We start from the raw sequence: 19,405 nt of genomic DNA, 5'->3' as shown, positions 1-19,405 counted from the left end.
AGTACCTAACTATGTTCCATCCACCCACAATTACCTTCTAATCCTGCCGATCGATCGCGTGATAAGCGAAACGTACGACAGGACATCTCGCAGCGGGTACGCCGCTACGGCCATTTACCATTCAGTCACATCGCAATTACAGGGCCGTGTGCGTTCCGTGGCTGAAACTGCTCGAAGATCGCATACCGGCTGCCTTTCAGCGACAACCGTCTCGGAGCCTCTAATCGGCGACCGTAAAACAAACTACCGGGGAGATTTCGCGCGATTGCGAAACGCCACGCGAAAACCGCCGTCTCGTAAAGGTTCGCGCGGTACCTTTGACGGAAAGGGAGCCAAGCGGGCGGTTTTTAATAGGCCGCCGTATCGTGACCGTGCGAAATAAACGTCGCGAGGAATAATGTAACGAGCGTGACGGAACGGGCGATATTCGTTTGAAAATCATCGGACTTACCCCTGGTGCGTGTGTGGAGGAGCAGGTCGGGGCGGTGGCGGCAGCGACTTCCTGCCGGGAGTGTTCTGCCGCGGCGCGAGAGGCGGTGGAGGAGAGCTGGGCGAGCCAGGGCCAGCGAATCTGTCCGTGGGGCACTGAGGTTGAGGCTTCTGCTTCGGCGCGTCGATGTACTTCGGCGGCAGGGCGTAGTAGTTCCTCTGCGTTGCGTCTCCGTGACGCTGGTGATGGTTCGGCACGTATTTCGGGGGTTCGTGGTACTTCTGGGGACTCGATTCCGAGGGAAACATCTTCGAGCTGGCCTCGTAGCCGGTCTTCACAGGACTGCCGATTGAAAAGCTATGACTCCCGCTTTCTAGATACTTGGAAGTGGCCTTCGAGCTCTCCGAGGCGGGCAAGTAGTTCGGTCTAGCTGACTGGTTCGACTGACCGTTCGAGGCACTTTTGTCAACGCTCTTGGGCACTTGGGGCTGTGGCCTCTGACCGGAGGACTCTAGCCTCTGAATGGAGTCGTTTCTGAGCAAGCTAGAGACGTCGAGCCTGCTCCCGTCCACTCTCATGGACTCTTGCCGGATGATCCTCGGCTCCACGGGCACCTGAGGAGCTGGCTTCTGGTTGCCAGAGTCGCTGTAACGCTGGGATATGAGATCAGGCAGCTGCGCTGGGGGTCTGTTAGAGAAAGGTCGTTCGTCGGATATTCTTCTCGACGGGGTGACTCTGCCGTTCACCATCAGCTTCTGGGTGGACGGGTATCTCAGGCTGGATCGTCCAGTAGCTACCAATCGGTGTGTGGCGAATCCAGCGGAGACACCGTTCTCCAGAACCATCTCTGACTCCGCATGTTTGAGCGCTACGGTGGCTCTCACGAATTGGTGCTGATCCTGGTCCTGGGACACAGTTATCGTCGAGGAATTCGGCGAGGACTTGCCAGACGATTTCTCGTGCTCCCTCTTAGCGGCGTGCTTAGATCTCCTCACCGAGTGTCTCTCCAGCTTGTGTCTGTCGCAAGATCTCTCGCGACTTTTCGTCTCCTCTGGCTGATGGTGAACGCTGTTGTTGGGCTTGCGTTGATTCTCCGTGAAGGAATCGTCGCTTAACTCAGGCGGAGGTGGTGGCAGTGGATCGTCGCAATCGTGGACCTCGTTCTCTGTGACCGTTGGCGGCGAAGGAGGAGGCAAGTCAGGGCTAGGCACGCGATCGTTGTACACGTTCCTCAGGTGTGGTTTCTTGGGCGGCCTCTCTGGTACCCAGTCGTCGATCGATATGGCTGGGCCAACGATCACAGGACCCAGTAAATCCGTGGAGAGGCTACCGCAGCTGTTACTGTGCTGATGCTTGGGACTCGGTAGGTCCCCGTTACCCTGACTCCTGGTACCGTTCTCTCGCCAAGTACCGCTGGCATAGTCGGAAGCAGAGCTGGCTCGTCTCGACGACGGAGGTCTGGGTCGAGGTGGTGGCTGTGGTGGTGGACTCTGAGGCGTAGGAGCGGTCCCTTGGGCTAGCTGTGGTTCGGACCGCCAGGAAGCTTGGTGGTGCCTCTCGTAAAAGGACAGTAGAGCCTTTTTCTGTATTGCCTTCAATGTCGGGTCGGAGACCCTGTGTCGTTTCTCTGGGTCCAAGTACGTGTAACGCATCTGCTGTTGCTGCTGCTTCTCTAGCTCGTTTATGCGCTCTGCTACTGACATCTGCGGCGGCTGCGCCAAAGTTGAGGCCATTCTGGAGGAAACATACAAATTCAACGTTATATAAACGTAATAAAGATTCAATACACGATGGAAGCAAGGTGTAAATTCATGGAAATGCTGGTACCTCGAGGACTGCGTAGATTCCTGAGGCTGCGTGGTGCTGACAGGGTACAGCTTTCGCTTGTTCCGCTCGCGATCTAGATACAGCACGCTCTCGGAGTGATGCTTCTGCGGTGTCTGCACTCTGGCACTGTGAGCAATCAGCTGTTTGCTACATGAAAGACCATTTACCTGGCTGACGTCTGACATCGATCCATGAAGTGGGTTCCAACTTTCAGGACTCTGAGGGCTCGACGGACCCATCTGGCGTATCGGGCTCTGGGGCATCGGCTGCGTCAGGGACCCATACTTGTCAGCCTCGATTCTCACCGAATTCTCCCACTGAGAGCTCGTCTGCGACTTGTCCGTCAGAGACTCCTCGTCGATGTTCGATTCCTGCCACTTGCTCTCCCGCACCGTCGACACATCGGCCACGTTGGTCGACGAGTTGCAATGGCTGATCACGGTTGGCAAGCTGGATCTGCTCTGGCTCTGTTTGTTACGATCGTTCATCGATGCTTGCCACTTGTCTGGCCATTTCTCGCTGCGCCTGCCCTTCGTGGTCGGCGACAAGCCCGCGCTGCTCACGTCGCTCAAAGAACCCTGCCACTTGTCGTGGCAGCCGTTGCTGGACTTCTGCGTCAGGATCCCACCGTTCACGCTGCTAACGTCCGACATCGAGCCGTGATGCCATCGGTCAGATGCACCAGGCCGCGCTGCTAGCCCGCTGGACACGCTGACATCCGACATCGAACCATGCCACTTGAGGGTTTCGCTGCTGGATGCACTTCCGCTGGACGTGGTCACCACGCTGTCTCTGCCCTCCCTGGAAGTATCCTCCCAGGTCGGAGCTGGCCTCTGCGCCGCAGCCTCGCTGTCTCTTCTCAACCTGAAATCACAATTATATATGTGAACGTTCTTTTAGAGTAACAGGGTCGGGATGCGCTGGGAGATATTCTTTCGTTTTACAAGGCGTTCAGAAGGGGGCATGCCCAGAGATTGCGTCTAACTATTTTTTCAATAGAATCCGTTCGATATTACGATTTAAACGGTACAGTTAGAAACAAATTGGATACAGACTGTTGATTGATTACCTGTCGAGGAACGGGGTGTTCGTCGTGGAGTCCACGCTGGAGACGTAGCTGTGGTAGCCCTCGGATTGTGCGTAGCTGGCCTGCTGAGAATGCTGCACCCTCGTGTATTCCTCAAGTCCTGCTTGCGTCAGGGTCGCCTCTCGGTATATGTCCACCTGAAAGAGTCCAATTATAACGTCAAACGGACCTGCCAGTTAAACGGGTGGTTGGGTAACTATACTCGGCGCAAATTCCATTTGCTACTGAAGATCACTGAGCAATAAATCCTATAAATGAGTAGTCTGCCTCGCTATCCCTTATCCTTTCTCTACACGTATACTTCGCGTACTCTGTACCCCACTGCTCGCGTCAAGGTAGTTAAGAACGGAGAAAAGAGGAAGTTATCGGTGACATAATTCAATTTGCGCCCAGTATAGTTGTCAAGGAAGGAACCGACACTGACTGAATAACTAGACGTCACCTGGGACACTTGGGGGTCCTGATAGCTCCTAACGTAGGCCTCCAGATCGGCATGGCTGAGAGTCTGAGCGGTCTGCTGTTCCCGTTCAGGTGGCGACGGCACCACGTATTCCGCATCCCCCAGAGGTTTGCCCTCGCGATCCACGCGGGGCCACAGCCTCGGCTCCTCTTCCACGCTGCTCCTATTGCGCGACTCGAAAGTCTCCGCCGGGATCTTCTCGCAGCGTTCCATCACAGTCTTCAGCTGCAACGCGAAAATCGTTGTTCTTTCTGAGAGCCATTCCAGGTAACTGTTCCCTGGTATCTATCGCCCCGCGCACGCCGCGTAATTCGTTGCGTAATCGCGGCAAGTCTGTCCGTACATACGTTTACTTTAACTGCGATACGCAATTCAACTTAAATCTCGCTTGCTCCTTCTCTCTCCCTTCCGAACCTCCCATCCTATCGAGCCTACCAGCATCGCGCGCTCCAGTTTAAAATAAACCCTCAAAGCCAACGAGCTAATTGCGGAGGCTGGCAAAAAGCACGTCCAGCTAATAAGGAAGTCCTAAATTGAGCAAAAGGAAAGTCGAATGAATTGCTGGGCGCGCTAACGTCGGCTCCCAGTGTTCTTCTAGCTTGGAGGGAGCGGAATTCGCGTTACACGGCGGAAGGAGAAGCAAGGGAAACACGGGTCGACCCCGAGCAGGAACGCCTCGAACGCGAAATTGCTGGCCTACTTTTGAGGAAGTGGCCACGTCGACGATTATGTCACCGAGAGAAAGGAGGGTGCGGGTGTGGGAGATTAATTGTGTGTGTGTGTGTGTGTGTCGTTTCAGGGCGTAGCACGATTTACCAAGGCTCTGACCTACGCTGTTCCCGATGCTTAACGCGACACGTTCGACCAATTAAGCTCCCTTCGGCCGCTCCGCTCGCTGCCAGCCGCGGACATCGTCGTCGTGAAACTTCCTCGGCGATTACTGGGCCCGCTGAAAACGGCGCAGATAAGCTCTCCTCCGCTCGCTCGTGACTCGTTAACACCGTCCAGAGTGCTTCGCCTTCTTGCAAATGAGTTTTCAATTTCGTAACTGCCGCGACACGTAAGGGAATGCTCGCCACGCCGACGTGTCTACGTGCTGGACGAATTACGGTACGTCTGTTAAGCCCTTTAACGGGGAGAGCAGATTTATGTGCCGCGTAATATCGTTGGTACATATTTTAAAGCGTAGTAACGAGTACACAGCATCACCCCTGCGTAGTTGGCGTTTTCTTATGCGTTTGCTAAGGGAAAAATTGTCTGCAGCAGCTTTTATATTCCTCAGGTGCGGAACATCAGTTGACAAAAATTGCCAGGGATTCTCCTGGAGCGTCTACGTTCTACGTTTACAATTTTAGTCAGCACAGAAGATCACAGGGAGCATAGGAGCGAAAGATATATCACCTGCTGCGTGAACGTGGGATTGGGCCTCTTCGTGTGCGGTCTGGTGTACTGGGCAGGCTTCTCCTTCGGATAATTGGTGTGATCGGTCCAGGACTTGGAACGATGGGATCCGCCGCTGTGGCCTGAACTGTGAACGTCCTCGTCGGGATGCCGCTCTGGCGCGCTCGGCCACGAAGGGTACTTCTCGTGGCCTGGCCCATAGCAGACGCCTTTGAGGCTGGACGCATCTCTGACCGGCGGCGTTGGCGGTGGCGAGGCTTCGTCTCTCTCGCTGAGGGGCAACGTGTAGCTGTCGAATCCGAGGCTCTCGCTGTACCTGCGCAAACAGGGGAATGCGTCCTTTAATCGGCTGCACTGAACTCGATGGCAATAAAATGGAGCGCGATTCAGTGACGAGTGTGGAATTCTTAAACAGGTACCTTTGCCACTTTCGTTTAGGGAAGAATCAAAGGTACCACTTGTACTATTTTAAAGTCTGAGGACCACATGAAGCATAGCGCCAAGTTAACCGATTAACGGCACACGCTGTCCACCGTCATCTTTCCCAGCGATCTTTCTCGGAAACGTTGCCTGTCCCGCCGTGTAGGAGCAATTACACGCGAGAACGCGAGCGAACCGCGGCGATTATTAGCGCTCGCCACGCGATGAATCACTCGCGAAAACGTCGGTAATCCCGGTAGCCCTCGGTGGCTCTCTCTTTCTCTCGCGCGATGTCATTGAACCACTTTATTATCCAGGATGCGCCGCTGCCGCATAGTTTATGGAATAGTCAACAAGTTCAACGTAACTGGAAACGCGGTGTAATCGGGCTATAATTGCAACGTCGATCCTGGCCACCGCGTTCGTAACGATCAGCCGACACAGCGAGACGCCGCGTTCGGTCTATCGCCGGAATCTAAGTGTGTCGGTACTAATACAGAGTACCTACCACTAATTGGCCGAGCGAACGGTACATCTGTTGTCTTTCTTAAAACAAAAATGCTTCTCGATCTTAGCGAATTCACGCTAACCACGAAAATCTGTCATTAATCGAACAAACGATTCGTTACTGCGAAGTAGGGGTTGAATCTTCAACTAGCTCCGAGTCGGATGAAACCAGGGATGGGCAAAATTTTTATTTAAATAAAATTTCGAGTAACGAATAAAAGTTAAAAAAAAGTATTTTACTTATTATAAGTAAAGTAATAATTTTTCAACTTTTATTCGATATTCGAAATTTTATTTGAATAAAACTTTTGTCTATTTCTGGTTGAAACACTTGTTACGTAACTGGTGAAAACACTGACTCCGCCCAGATCCTGTGAATTTATTTATCTGTCAAACCCCTGAAGGTGAGGAGAGAGACTCGACGACTAAGTTTTCCAGAGAACAATCCTACGCTAGAAGCTTCCATTTTTCCGGGACGACCGAGTGGAACGCGGGATGGTAAGACGAATTGTATGTTGAAAAAGTGGATTGGAGGTTGCGTACCCGCTGTCGTTCTTATAGCCAGCAGTATTCTTCTTGTGACTCTCGTTGTAACCGGCAACCGTGGCTTTCTTGGCCGCGCTGCCAGCCTCGTGCTCGTTCTCCGCGGACCTCCTGCCGTCGTTTCTGCGGCGATAGTACTCGTTAGGAGGCACCGTCCGAGACGGACTCTGCTTAAGGCCATAGCCTTCCTGAGTATACGACGAGGCGCTCTTGAAATTGGTAGGCTCGCTGCCGTGGCCGTGACTCGCGTACTTGTAGGGGCCCGGAGGACAGGAAGGTGGGCCCGGGGCCTCATCCTGGACTCGATATCCTGGCGGCGACGGTTGCAGTTCCGTCATCGTGTAACCAACGTCCCCGCCATCCGGGATACACCTGCGAAATCGAGCAAAAACGGCTTGATTAGCTTCGACGTTTCTCACCGTCCGTGAGTCAGCGATTGCGCGGCGAAAAGAAGCTGGCCAAGTTCGACCACCGTGGCCGGATATTCTGTTTTCCACGCGGCTGCCCTGGCAATTGAGTCGTCCAGGTCATCGACAGATTCACACAGCAATTTGCATTAGCAAGCACATTTCCCTGTCCCTCCCATTTCATTAGCACGTTAATTACCGCACGAAATCCCCCGTGGATTCTCGAGACGCCGACAAGTTTTTCCGCTGCACGCGCACTCTCCCATCGTCGCGATCTATCTCCGTTACGTCAGCCGCGTTCAGCTGACATCATCTCTCGGTAAAAGTGCGCGTCATCCGCTTTTAGCCTAACACGGCGGCTCTCGATAGATTAGCGTTACCTGGGGCCATTAAATTCGACGATCGTTAGGCGAGCATCGTGTTCCCGGGAATAATCTATCGATATGCCCGCGGAATCGTGCGCGCTCGTTTTTCCAGCCGCGGAGATTAATCGAACGGCTCGTTTTAATTGATCGAGCTAAAGGTTAATTAAGATACCGATCCGACGGGGTTTAATGCCATGTAGCGCGCGGCGGTTTTGTATAAATTAAAATCATTAGTCGGGATGGCTTGTGGGGCGAAGCGATCCGCGTTGGCCCGTGCTTCTTCCACGAAAAGTATCGCGGCTGATCGAGCGGCGCTACGCGCTCGCGAGATTGCGCCTCGGCTGTTGCTTTCACCCGGAGCACGCGAGTCGGTGTGCCGAGATCCCTCGAGATCTGGCTGATCTCCCGCGAACGATGCGAGCGATCGCGTGCGAGCGCACGCCTTTACGACCGGCATTATACTAATCAATTTGTTCGCGGGGAAAAGTACATTGTCCGGGAGTAGGCGCGAGGAGCTCGTGGAATCGAGCGCTAAGGCGTGTCCTAAGACGCGATAAAATCCGAGGAAACCTCTCACCGACGCTTGTTTAACCTCTTAGCCGCGTTTAGAGGAGCGATCCAGGTGTAATGAGTCGCGCTAACAGCCGCCGCTTATCGCGGAGATCGACGCCGCTGATAATCTCGTTCCCGAATTATGTACGAGTATAATGACTTGCGAGGAGGGAGAGGGTGTGTCTCCTGGACACCTTGCTAACGAGAATCGATGTCCTGCGGGTGGGCATCGATTTTATCGGTGAAATCTCTCTTACCTACTATCAATATTCGTGCAAATCATGTCAATTAATGGGAAGGCTGTGCAGGTTCCAGTGGGTAATCTGAATTTAAAGATTTGTTAACCCTTAACCGGGGGCGTCCCACTTTGTGACACATACGGTGACGTGGAGTCTCACAGATTCGTCATTAATAATTTCACATTGTCAAGCCTAAATTTATTTTCAACATATACTGACAAAGTTATTAGTGACTTTATTACAGATTTGAAAAAAATATTAAATAGGTGGCCGAAAACGACGATTATTTCAAGAAAAATTTGATCGCGTTTGTGCGCTGCTAAACAGCCGCAACTTTTTAATTTTCTTTTTAGAAAAATCTCGAATTTGTACCATATCAGAGGTTTGGCGGGAAATGACACATGTTTTATACATCCTGTAATTTTTTCAAGTCAATCTGAACGTCCCACAGTAGTCGGTATTGATCGTCTAGCGGGACAAAAGTCAAAAATCAAGACCATCCAAGATGAATGAATTTTGATCATACCGCAAGCTACCTAGTTTCTTTAAGTGTTACGAAGAAGTTTAGAGATGATTAAACTGTTGAGTCTGGTATCACCTAGATTCTGCATACTTTCTGTCAGAAAAGATGAGTTACACCTTCCCATTCCTGTGCCCCAAAGCCCCGCGAGAGCAAATTGCTTTCATTTGTCGTTCAAAGAGAACTGTCAGTACTGTCACTCATATACGATTTTTCTGGAACGTTATCATTGAAACGGAACGGTAAGGCGTCATATTGACCGTCATTCGGGCGGCGGAGATGTGGGTCACTCGAATGCCCCCGTGGACTCGCGATTCGACGAACAATCGGCCGTATATCATCGAGTTATCACGACACATCCTGCGATCGCTGAGATACCGATAGCCCGTCCTAGATTCTTCCGCGTTTATTCAGGCCCAATCGTGTTCGAGCACAATCGGGCGTCGTTACGCCCCGGACGATCAAGATCGATGACAACACAGCAGAAGGCATCGGGCCGCGATCCTTCCGCCGTGTCTTCGCCCGGGAGGGAGGGTTTCTATGGCCACCGGTTCCCGTCGATCCCGACTCCGACAGCAACACGGGCTGCGAATGAAAACGTGAAAGGGAGATGAGGCATTCACGTGGCTGCCTCGGGAGAAGATCCTCGGCGCTGTCTCATAGCCCGGCGAAACCTTCCTCGTGACGATGTATATTTATGTGTATGCGCATATGCAACCGTGCATCTGCAAGTTCAGAGCTTGCAGCGAGCCCACGAAGCTGACAGTAGGTACTATTACCCGGCCGAAAGAAGATCCCCAAGAGGCGGGCTCGGGCGATACAGTCCGCCGCTATGACGATTGGTCGAATCATCTATTTGGGCACACTTTTAATGACGCGGCACACGTATTTTGGTTATTGGCTGAAGTAGGCACATACATTGTCGCACCGCGCGACGAAGAGAGCGAACAAAACCCATCGAGATCGAGTGGAATAGAGCGATCTGACCGACGAGCGTCAAAGCAATAGCGTAGGCATCTCAGACGGTTAACCATTAATATATAATAACATAAAAATTTCCTTATTTTTCAAACAATCTGTGCGACATTGCGTTTGGGTTTATTTTAATCAGAAAAATCTAACCAAACCAATGATAATACTTTCCTGAATATATTGTGAAAAATAAGGAAATTTTTATGTTATTATATATTAATGGTTAACCGTCTGAGATGCCTACGCTATTGCTTTGGCGCTCGTCGGTCAGATCGCTCTATTCCACCCGATCTCGATGTGTTTTGTTCGCTCTCTTCGTCGCGCGGTGCGACAATGTATGTGCCTACTTCAGCCAATAACCAAAATACGTGTGCCGCGTCTTTAAAAATGTGCCCAAATAGGTGATTCGATCAATCGTCATAGCGACGGACTGTAATGCTCGAGCCCGCCTCTTGGGGATCTTCTTTCGGCCGGGTAATAGTACACCCAGCAATTTTTCCCCGCGACGTTGTACGGAGAAGCGAGCGAGTGATCCTCCGTTGCGAGAAACATACACGTGACCATTACGAAGCGTCCTAATCCCGGCTCCCTTCGGACTGTACACGCGTTCCACCGGTTCAATCGCTGCTAAGTGTAAGCGTATGATTTTGTAATGAGGGAAAGTATGCACTGGCAGCGTTCGGAGCTCCGCGGTTGACATACAGACCGTAGGTACCTACTATAGGTAATAAACAACGGCTTCGAGAGCCTACTCTCTGGTTAGGCTAATGAATAAGCGCAGGGGTAGTAAATACGCCCAGTGCACGTTGACACGTCGTAATAAGATAAGGATACTTAATAAGCTGGAGCTCCGGTCGAAGACAACCCTCGAATTTGACGCAGAGGCGAGCATAAACCTCTCGCATCGGTGCAGTCGCTTTCCCGACTAGTAAATTGAATATAAAAGCACGCTATCGGGCCAGCATACGCTAGGAACTCACGATCTTTAGCGTGCGTTAAATTGGATTCGTTATAGTGGGCGTGTCGGCGCCGTAGTTTTGCATAATAAGAACGAGGCTGAATAGACACGCGGGACAGACTTACGATCCTCCGAGGACTGAAATACCCGGTGGTTTGTAATACCCGAGGAATTCCGTCGTTCCGACGATTCCCCTGCACAGGAGCCACAGCGGTATCCTTCCTCTGCCCCTCTCGAGTGAATTGTGGACCAAGCCGGTCCATTTACGTATCAATGGACTGCGTGCAGTCGCGGATCATTCTTCTCACGTAAATCGCCCCTTGGAACGAGGCTAATTATCCGCGGCGGTTCCTCCGCATGGGCGCGAGAGTTGTATTACGACCGACAACAAAATGCCCGCCGCTCCAGCACGGTGCTTCTTAGTAATAATTTAATAACAGTAGCGGTAATCGCATCCTACCTGAACCCTCTCCGCGCGCGCACGCAACCCTCCAGCGGAACGTGTAATTTCCCCTGTCGGAACCGTCAACACTCGCAACGAGACGACGACTCGAATTAGGAGAATTAGAAAGATAAGGCTAATGGGATCGATGATCCTTTGAAAGCCATGAAAAAGGATAGCCTGCTTTTTTATGTACAGGATGAAGTTGACTTTATCTCTTGGCAAATATCGCTTCGTTATTACAGTTTTCAATCCACGTCACGTGAAGGGAAAATAGCATACCGATGATTTATTATCGAAGTCGCTTCAGAGTATTTAAATCTGGGTACACTTTGTAGAGGAAATGTTCAATGGGATGCGTTGATATCGTAACTTTGTGCCGGTTGGTCGTGAGATTTGGTAAATCTTACGTTTAGTTTGTAACTGAATCTCAGCGGGTTTCTAAAATGGAGAACGCTTTAGGTAGGAAGTAATGAGGACCGTGCTTCTTCGGTGCGTGTCTTTAGGTCGTGTGCACTTTACATTATGTAAGTAAATCTCGGTCGTAACGTGTAATTTCCGACGTTGGAACCATCGAAAATGCCCGCGCACCTTGTAATCCCTTCGCTCTGCGCGCGGTTATTCCTCGCTCGATGCCGTGCTAATACGTCGCACGTGATTATTTTTCTTCCCGCCAGCATTGTTGCCGCGTCGGTAATGATCGACAATTTTTTAACATCAGGGAAGTACCCGCTACCACCCTGCAATTCCCGGACCGACCTTTTCGCGAACACGATCCTGGACACTGTTTTCATCGTTCCGCTACACCAGGCCTTCCCAAGTAGGGGAAATGCACTCCTAAAACAGATGTTTCGGTTCTCCCTCCACCGGTGCGCCTTCAGCTAAGGTGGGACGAATCCTACAACCCTCTCTTCGAGGAGACAGTAACGTCAGTAAATGTGTCAAATTTTTATAGGAAATTTCATAATGACTTAAAAATAGTAAGAAAAATTAAAATTTAAACTAGCATTTCAAAATGACGTAAAAAGAATTACAAAAAATGTATTACATACATTGTTAAATTAAAATTTAAACTAGCATTTCAAAGTGACGTAAAAAGAATTACAAAAAATGTATTACATAGATTGTTAAATTAAAATTTAAACTAGTTTAAAATTTTTCCTACTATTTTTAAGCTATGAAATTATGAAATTTCCTATAAAAATTTGACACATTTGGTACTTTCGCCCTAAAGCGCCCAACACGCTTCCCAGCGACGTTACTATCTCCTCCGAGAGAGGGTTGTAGGAGTCGTCCCACCTTAGCTGAAGGCGCACCGGTGGAGGGAGAACCGAAACATCTGTTTCAGGAGTGCATTTCCCCTACTTGGGAAGGCGTGTGCTACACTGTAAAAGAACCTCCACAGATCGTCAGAAAGGTGTTCTCCAAATCTGAATACCTACACGGGGTAATTTACGAAGCCTGAAGAACACGATTAATTTCAAATTAAGAATACATTTTGGCTAAAAGTTAACGTATCGATTAATTCTGAAATCTTCTTACACTTGAACACCCGTCTTGAGATCCCCCTAACGCTCTCTCACGCGACGCGAAACTTTCCAACCGCGTCGCACACTGAAAACCAGCGGCAGAAAGTGGAAACATGCTCGATAAACCAGAATACAGCGAGGGTTAGCGCTAATAAACTCATCGCGGGCGAAGGAAACGAAACGAAACGGGACGCGGAACAAAACAAGCCGCGCGTGCACGCGAGGCAAGCCTAAATTATCAGATCGTTGCGAGGCCCGACGAAAACGAGCAGCACACACACACACACACAGGTACCCCGTGGCTGAATGAAATGAAGTCGCGCGTACGACGGGAGCGATCTGAATGGAACAAGACACAGCGGACCGGGATGGAGCGGAATGCGGCGTGAACGGGGAGAAAATACGACACGCGAGGGGAATTAAACAGAACGAATTAAAGGCTTGCGAGGAGGAGGAGGAGGTATCGGGAGATGCGCCAGCGTCGTGATCGAAGAAGAAGGGAAACGAAGCAAGATGGCTGCGATAGGAGGCCGCGGAGTTACGCAGGCGAGAGTCGAAAAGAGAAGCGGCGCGTTAAAACTCGGCCCGTATGCTCCTAAATCACCCGCGCGTTAATTGCCTCGCGAGAGAAGAGGGCATCTCCGCGGTCGCCTCGAGTTTCACCGTGATAAATTCGCAGCAATTCATTGGCGGCGGGCACGCGTTCCAGCCGGGGGTTGTTCTTCCCCTGTACGCGCGCCGCTCCGTCTTTCCTCACCTTCTTTCCGAACAGGTTTATCGCGCTGCTCGGATTGCAAGGTCGCGAACCTCGGCGGAGGCATCCGAGCCGGTGAGGAACGGCTGTCAGCGAATTTGTTACGCGGCCGCGCGATAAATTCGCGGAATCGGTGGCTGTGCGCGAGGTATCGCCGAGGTATCGCGTTTCGAGGCTGAAGAAGGACGCTGGTAACCAGTGAAGGATACGTCGCGGTGCTGCGTGGCGTCCTTGGTGAAATTTGTCGCTTGCGAGGACGGGGATCGTGCGTGGTAGGGGAGACCGGGGCTAAAAGTTCCGGGGGTAAGTTGTTCCGACGGTTTTATCTTCAAAATGAAAAGAGCGTGGTACTTTAAATTATTTTTTCCGCGTGAGTTGATCACGCCACTCTCTCGCCCAGTTTAATAGCGTCCGCGACAGCGGTTCGTGTGATTGTAAGCAAGAACCTATTAGTCGCGTACCAGATAAGTAAAAATTGTGTATCATTATTTTTTGGTGTATTTCAATTATTTAACGTCGATATTATTGACTGATTAGTTCGTATGGATCAAATGACATTTAAGAACATGGTGTAATAGTGTTTATCGTTTCAATATATGTGTAAGCTTTGTGTATGTTTCGGTGGGCCGGAGAAGATGCTCGTCAGAGGTCGGGACTTGACAAGTCGCATGGGATACCCATATAGTTATACGGAGAAACAGTTGGACTCATTATTATATAAATAACTGCACTAACGGTTCGTGAGTGGATTACTAATTGGGGATCTTGAGATATAAAATCTACAAATGCAGATCTTCTGCAGGAATCTGTATTAAGATAATGTACGGAAGCACGAACATCTAATTGTTGATTCCCTATATTTAGGTTAGTGTAGCACGCGGGAAGGATGCAATAATCACTTACGTAAATACTAATAAAATCCCTATTTTTAGACGAATCAACCTAGTGTTTTTGCTAAGGAAGGGAACTCCTTTTTAAACATATTATATATGAAATAACTGAATAGTCTCTGAAATTGTAAAATGTGTCGACAGGGGCTAGTTGTTACCATGACTTGGGGCACGTTGTTACTGTAACAACTTGCCCTACCGCAAATGTATAAATTGTTCCTGCTGTGCTTTAAGATGCGAACATACGAATGAAAAGCGGAGAGGGGCACGATTTCCATCGAAATAAATGCATAAAGATAAAAACTGTCGCTAGAGAATTCAGTATCTGCCACTTGACTCTGTCGAGAGTTATTAGAAAACTACAATCTGATCAGGAAATCACTGTAGGCTACAAGTACAAATCTCACTAAGTAGGTACCCACAAACAGTTGAATGTAAGACTGATTTGTAGAGTTTTATTTTTATACCAAACATAATGTTTATGGTTATTATATCGTTTTGGTTTTCTTTCCAAGATAATACAGTTTTGTTGATCCGATCCTTCATAAATACACATTATTAATAAAATTCAGTTTTATTTCATTAGAAAATAAAGTATTTCATTAAAAGCCAACTCTTAAATCTTAGAAACAACTTACCCCAACGCGATAACAACTTACCCCATAAAGGGGTAAGAAGTTCCGCTTCGACCAGCCACAAATAAATTACTTTTTATGAAAAACCTATTACAATATGTTAATCACAGCTTAAAATCACAAATATAATAAATTTAACAAAAAATTAGTCAATAGTGAAGAGAATAGCTACATAATTTTCCAGTCATTTTTTATGTTTTATCGAAATCGGAACTTTTAGCCCCGGTCTCCCCTGCGTACCTAAAAAGGGTGTACGTCGAGCGACACTTGGAAATCGATGGGAATAATCGCTGAAATGCACGGGAATATAGATTTAGGGACGCCTTAGACAAGCAAAGTATCATGATCAAGGGTTTGTTGCATCTTACACTGATTCGAACCGATTGATGTACCTAACGAAGTAAACGATTTCCAAGTTACGGGGCTGCGTAACTTGATTGTACCGCCGAGCCTCCCAAGACACCATCCACATTTATTACATCCATGGATGCAGCGATGCAATCAGGAAAATAATCAAGGCGCAAACTTGTTTCAGGATATTCTTCATTTTTCCCCGAGCCCTGCTAACTGTTTTAGGAAATCATTACGCACTCACGCTAAGAACAGTAATTCAGATTTAATTAAGGTAATCCGAGAGTGATCATACGCGATCAGCTGTGTACGACAGATATTCCCCTGCAGTGGTTTTTCTCCTTAAACGATCACAAATTAAATTGTATACCCTCGTGTTCTATTCGTTGCACTTTCTTCGATGTTTTGTCGTCGTTTCCGGCTCCAGCGTCGCTCCGAGTCTCGTAATTACCGTAAATCCTTTCTTACGTAACGTCGTCGAGAGGGCGATATCAGCTCCCCTTGCACCAGCTTCGGGCGCCCTATCGAGGCGCATAAATTTACGTCCAGCGGCGGACGTGTACGGAATCTATTGCCGCGCTGTCTTCCGTTTCGTGGCCGGTTAACAAGTGCGGCTCGAAAACTATCCCCGCGTTTTCCGGAAGCGACACCGGCTTTCGTCGATCGCCACTGGGCGCAAGAGCGAAGGGGAGCTGATTGGCGATAGACGAGATCAGAAAGTCCGCTTGGAGACGGGTGGGAGAAAGAAAGAGAGCAGCATGGGCGAGCTTTGAGAACGCGATTCGCGTTACATCACGTAATTAATGCGCCGCGCGTTCGACCGACTGGTTTACTCGTGTAATTCAGAGCAACGATAGAGCGCACAGCCCGGTTTTCCACCGTGACCGAGCTGGATTTAATTCTCCGGTAATCCGCGCGCTATTTTAATAGCGAGTGGTGCGGAATTAATGGTGCTGCGGTCGCATTTATCAAACTGCCCGAAGATAAAGACGTTTCAATGATGGCGAGCGTGCAACATAAACTCCGCTATTAAACGGGTGAAAGTTTCGACGGAAGAGAATCGCTATTTATACGCGTTACCCTTTCTTTGGGATTCAACTGGGAACTCGAATGAATTCGGTTGCGCTGTAGGATCGCGGTGATCGGGGCAGCGGAGTGAGTTAGTGTTACAGTAGCAGGTGAGGAAGCTGAGAACACTGCTCGTGCTAGACTAATCACATGATCTCACCAAACTTTTGATGGACGACCATCGCTATTTGCACGAATTCAGTGGCGAACCCAGAGGGGTGACCAACGGACTCTGGCACTCTCCAAAGAACAAGGGAAAAGGAAATTAATGTAACCACGACTGAGGTAATTCAAGTGCTTTGTAGAAAGAAAAAAATTTTAATCAACTAATATATTTTATTGAATTTAGGGGAGACAGGAGCTAAAAGTTCCGGGGGTAAGTTGTTCCGACGGCTCTATCTTCAAAATAAAAAGAGCGTTGTACTTTAAATTATTTTTTCCATGTGAGTTGATCACGCCACTCTGTCGCCCACTTTAATAGCGAATCGTGTGGTTGTAAGCAAGGCCCTATTAGTCGCGTAGCAGATAAGTAAAAATTGTTCTATCATTATTTTTTGGTCTATTTTAATTATGTAACGTCGATATTATAGATTATAATATCATATTAATATATGTATAAGCAGAATAGTCTTTGAAATTGCTACATGTGTCGGTAGGGGCTAGTTGTTACCTTGACTTGGGGCACGTTGTTACCGTAAAAACTTGCCCAACCGCAAATGTAAAATTTTTTTCTGCTGTGCTTTAAGATGCGAACATATGAATGAAAGGCGGAAAGGGACACGACATCAATCGAAGTTATGCGTAAAGATAAATAAAAACTGTCGGTAGAGAATTCAATATCTGCCAAGGACAAGATTCTATCGAGATTTATTAAAATACTACAATGTGGACAAGAGGCCATATTAGGCTACAAGTACAAATCTCAATAAGTAGGTACTTACATACAATTGAATGTAAGACTGATTAGTAGATTATAGTTTTTATACCAAAGATAATGTTTATGGTTACTATATCGTTTTGGTTTTCTTTTAAAGATAATACATTTTTGTTGGTCCGAACCCTCATAAATAAACATTATTAATAAAATTCTGTTTTATTTCATTAGAAAATGAAATATTTCATTAAAAGGCAACTTTTATATCTTAGTAACAGCTTACCCCAATGCGATAACAACTTGCCCCAAATAGGGGTAAGAAGTTCCGCTTCGATCAGCCACAAATAAAGTACTTTCTATGAAAAACCTATTGCAATATATTAAATACAAGCTTAAAATCAGGAAATATAATAAATTTAACAAGAAATTAGTCAATAGTGAAGAGAACAACTACATTATTTTCCAGTCATTTTTTCTGTTTTCTCGAAATCGGAACTATTAGCCCCGGTCTCCCCTACATTAAAAATACTTTTATCCCTTCAGCTCGTCCCCCCAAGATTAATTCAGACAAATTCTGAGTACGCTACTGCACGAATTATTCTTCCTTTGGGCTAAGCTGAGAGTTAGAAGCCATTTGGTAACAAGTGTAAAAGATACCGAGAAGCTTCAAGTGTTTGAGTATCACGTCGAAGATGGGCTCATTAGAATTGCGCATTTGAAGGGTAAAGAAGCAGGGAAAAATGAAATTTTCTGCCTACCTAGCTATCTAACCGATTCGACCACCGTTCGCCGCGAAGAGTCCACAGATCTCGAATAATTGGTGGACGATGGAGGATCTCGGATTCAGGGTTCGGAATGGAAGGATGGCGCAATTCCCGGCGCGATTCACGGTGTATCGTAAAAGGAAGGAAGCAAAGGGGCCGATGGAAAAACAATGAAGGTCAGCGGTGGCGGGTCGCGTTCCTCGCGTGGACGGCGCTCCTCGGTGAAAAGAAATTGACGAGGAATGCGGGACGGGGGTTAAACGGCCGGTCGTAGAATGCGAGAAGACGTACGGGAGGGCTTATCGCGGCCGCGTCTATTTCTCGATCGCTCCGAGCGGTAAATCCAACGCGGGCCCCTGTCCTCGAGCGAGCAAAACGATAGGATAGAAGCCGATTACGGCGAGGGACGACGAAAAAGGTAGATCGACAGATAATAAGGGGCCTTCGCCGCGATGACAAACGGCACTGGAATACGGGCAGGAAAATTTACAGACCGCGGGGACGGAAATTCTTCTGCGCTCGGGCATCCCCCGGTTCATCGCCATTACGGAAGCTTTAAATTACCGAGGAAACAATATTTCTTATTGATACAACCGTGGCAGGGCGTAATAGCAAACTGCCTCCAAAGTTATTCACCTTATTAAAACTTTACGCACTTATCCGATAAATCCCGGGCGACGTCACGAGACGCCCGTTTAAAAACTCCCCGCGAATCGCTGTGCCACCCGACTTATACGCGCAGTTTAGCGCGTATAAATTCCATCGAACGACGCAGTTAGAGGCTCGGAACGCCTCATTTTATAGTCGTTAAGTCCATTCGGATCGAAGACGAGCCAGCCATTCGTTATCGTAAATTGAGATTAAAGAGAGCATTAACACCTGGCGACTCGCTATCCGCGCAAGAGCGCGAAACTCTTTCGTACCCTCGCTCGCTGCGGAGAATAGCAACGGCACTAATTAAAGGGATAAAAGTCGTTAGAGTTCCTAGCGCGAGGAGTGGTTAAGTGGTCGTTAAGCGGAAAGTAAGTCCACTCTCGAGACACGCGCATCCAGCAAAGATGAACAGGGTTCATTGATTCCCTGCGATCTTTATTCAGGCCAAGGAGAAAAGTAATGGAGCAGGGTGCGAAAGGGGCCCGGAGAGGAAGCGTTTCACGGGAATCCGTGGGCCGCGGAATGGAAATCTGGCCGCGATTCGAGCTTTTTTTTTTTCTTCTTCCTGCGAGCCAGGAATTATGAGCCAGCCTCGTGGCGCGAGCGTTGGCGGGAGGGCCGCGACGCGAGACTGCGTGGGCCCTTGTCAGCTTCCTTGCAACACGGTAGCCGGGATCGTGCCACGTTTCTAGAAAATGCAGCCCGTGCGTGCATCCCGCCGGTGTTCCCCGGAACAGCCTTTAGAAATGGTGCAGC

General features: G+C 48.8%; 1 protein-coding gene across 6 annotated transcripts in view; it reads right to left on the bottom strand.

The window, feature by feature from the left end:
- The window catches only part of Shrm (shroom), a 183,598-nt gene that overhangs the window by 66,503 nt on the left and 97,690 nt on the right, over positions 1–19,405 (bottom strand). For 5 of the 6 annotated variants that reach the window (XM_076822179.1, XM_076822188.1, XM_076822153.1 and 2 more), the window contains 6 exons: positions 6,676–7,047; positions 5,206–5,521; positions 3,769–4,029; positions 3,327–3,481; positions 2,258–3,121; positions 452–2,164 (listed from right to left, as the gene is read on the bottom strand). In XM_076822179.1, coding sequence (XP_076678294.1) covers positions 452–2,164; positions 2,258–3,121; positions 3,327–3,481; positions 3,769–4,029; positions 5,206–5,521; positions 6,676–7,013 — 3,647 coding nt within the window. In that variant the 5' untranslated portion in view covers positions 7,014–7,047. The remainder of the gene's footprint in view (positions 1–451; positions 2,165–2,257; positions 3,122–3,326; positions 3,482–3,768; positions 4,030–5,205; positions 5,522–6,675; positions 7,048–19,405) is intronic. The other variant, XM_076822161.1, reaches the window with a different exon arrangement.

This window comes from Andrena cerasifolii, chromosome 1 (genome assembly GCF_050908995.1).
Source record: "Andrena cerasifolii isolate SP2316 chromosome 1, iyAndCera1_principal, whole genome shotgun sequence".
Lineage (NCBI taxonomy): Eukaryota > Metazoa > Arthropoda > Insecta > Hymenoptera > Andrenidae > Andrena > Andrena cerasifolii.
The sequence above is the reverse complement of the archived record's forward strand: the minus strand, read 5'-3'. Positions and strand labels throughout refer to the sequence as shown.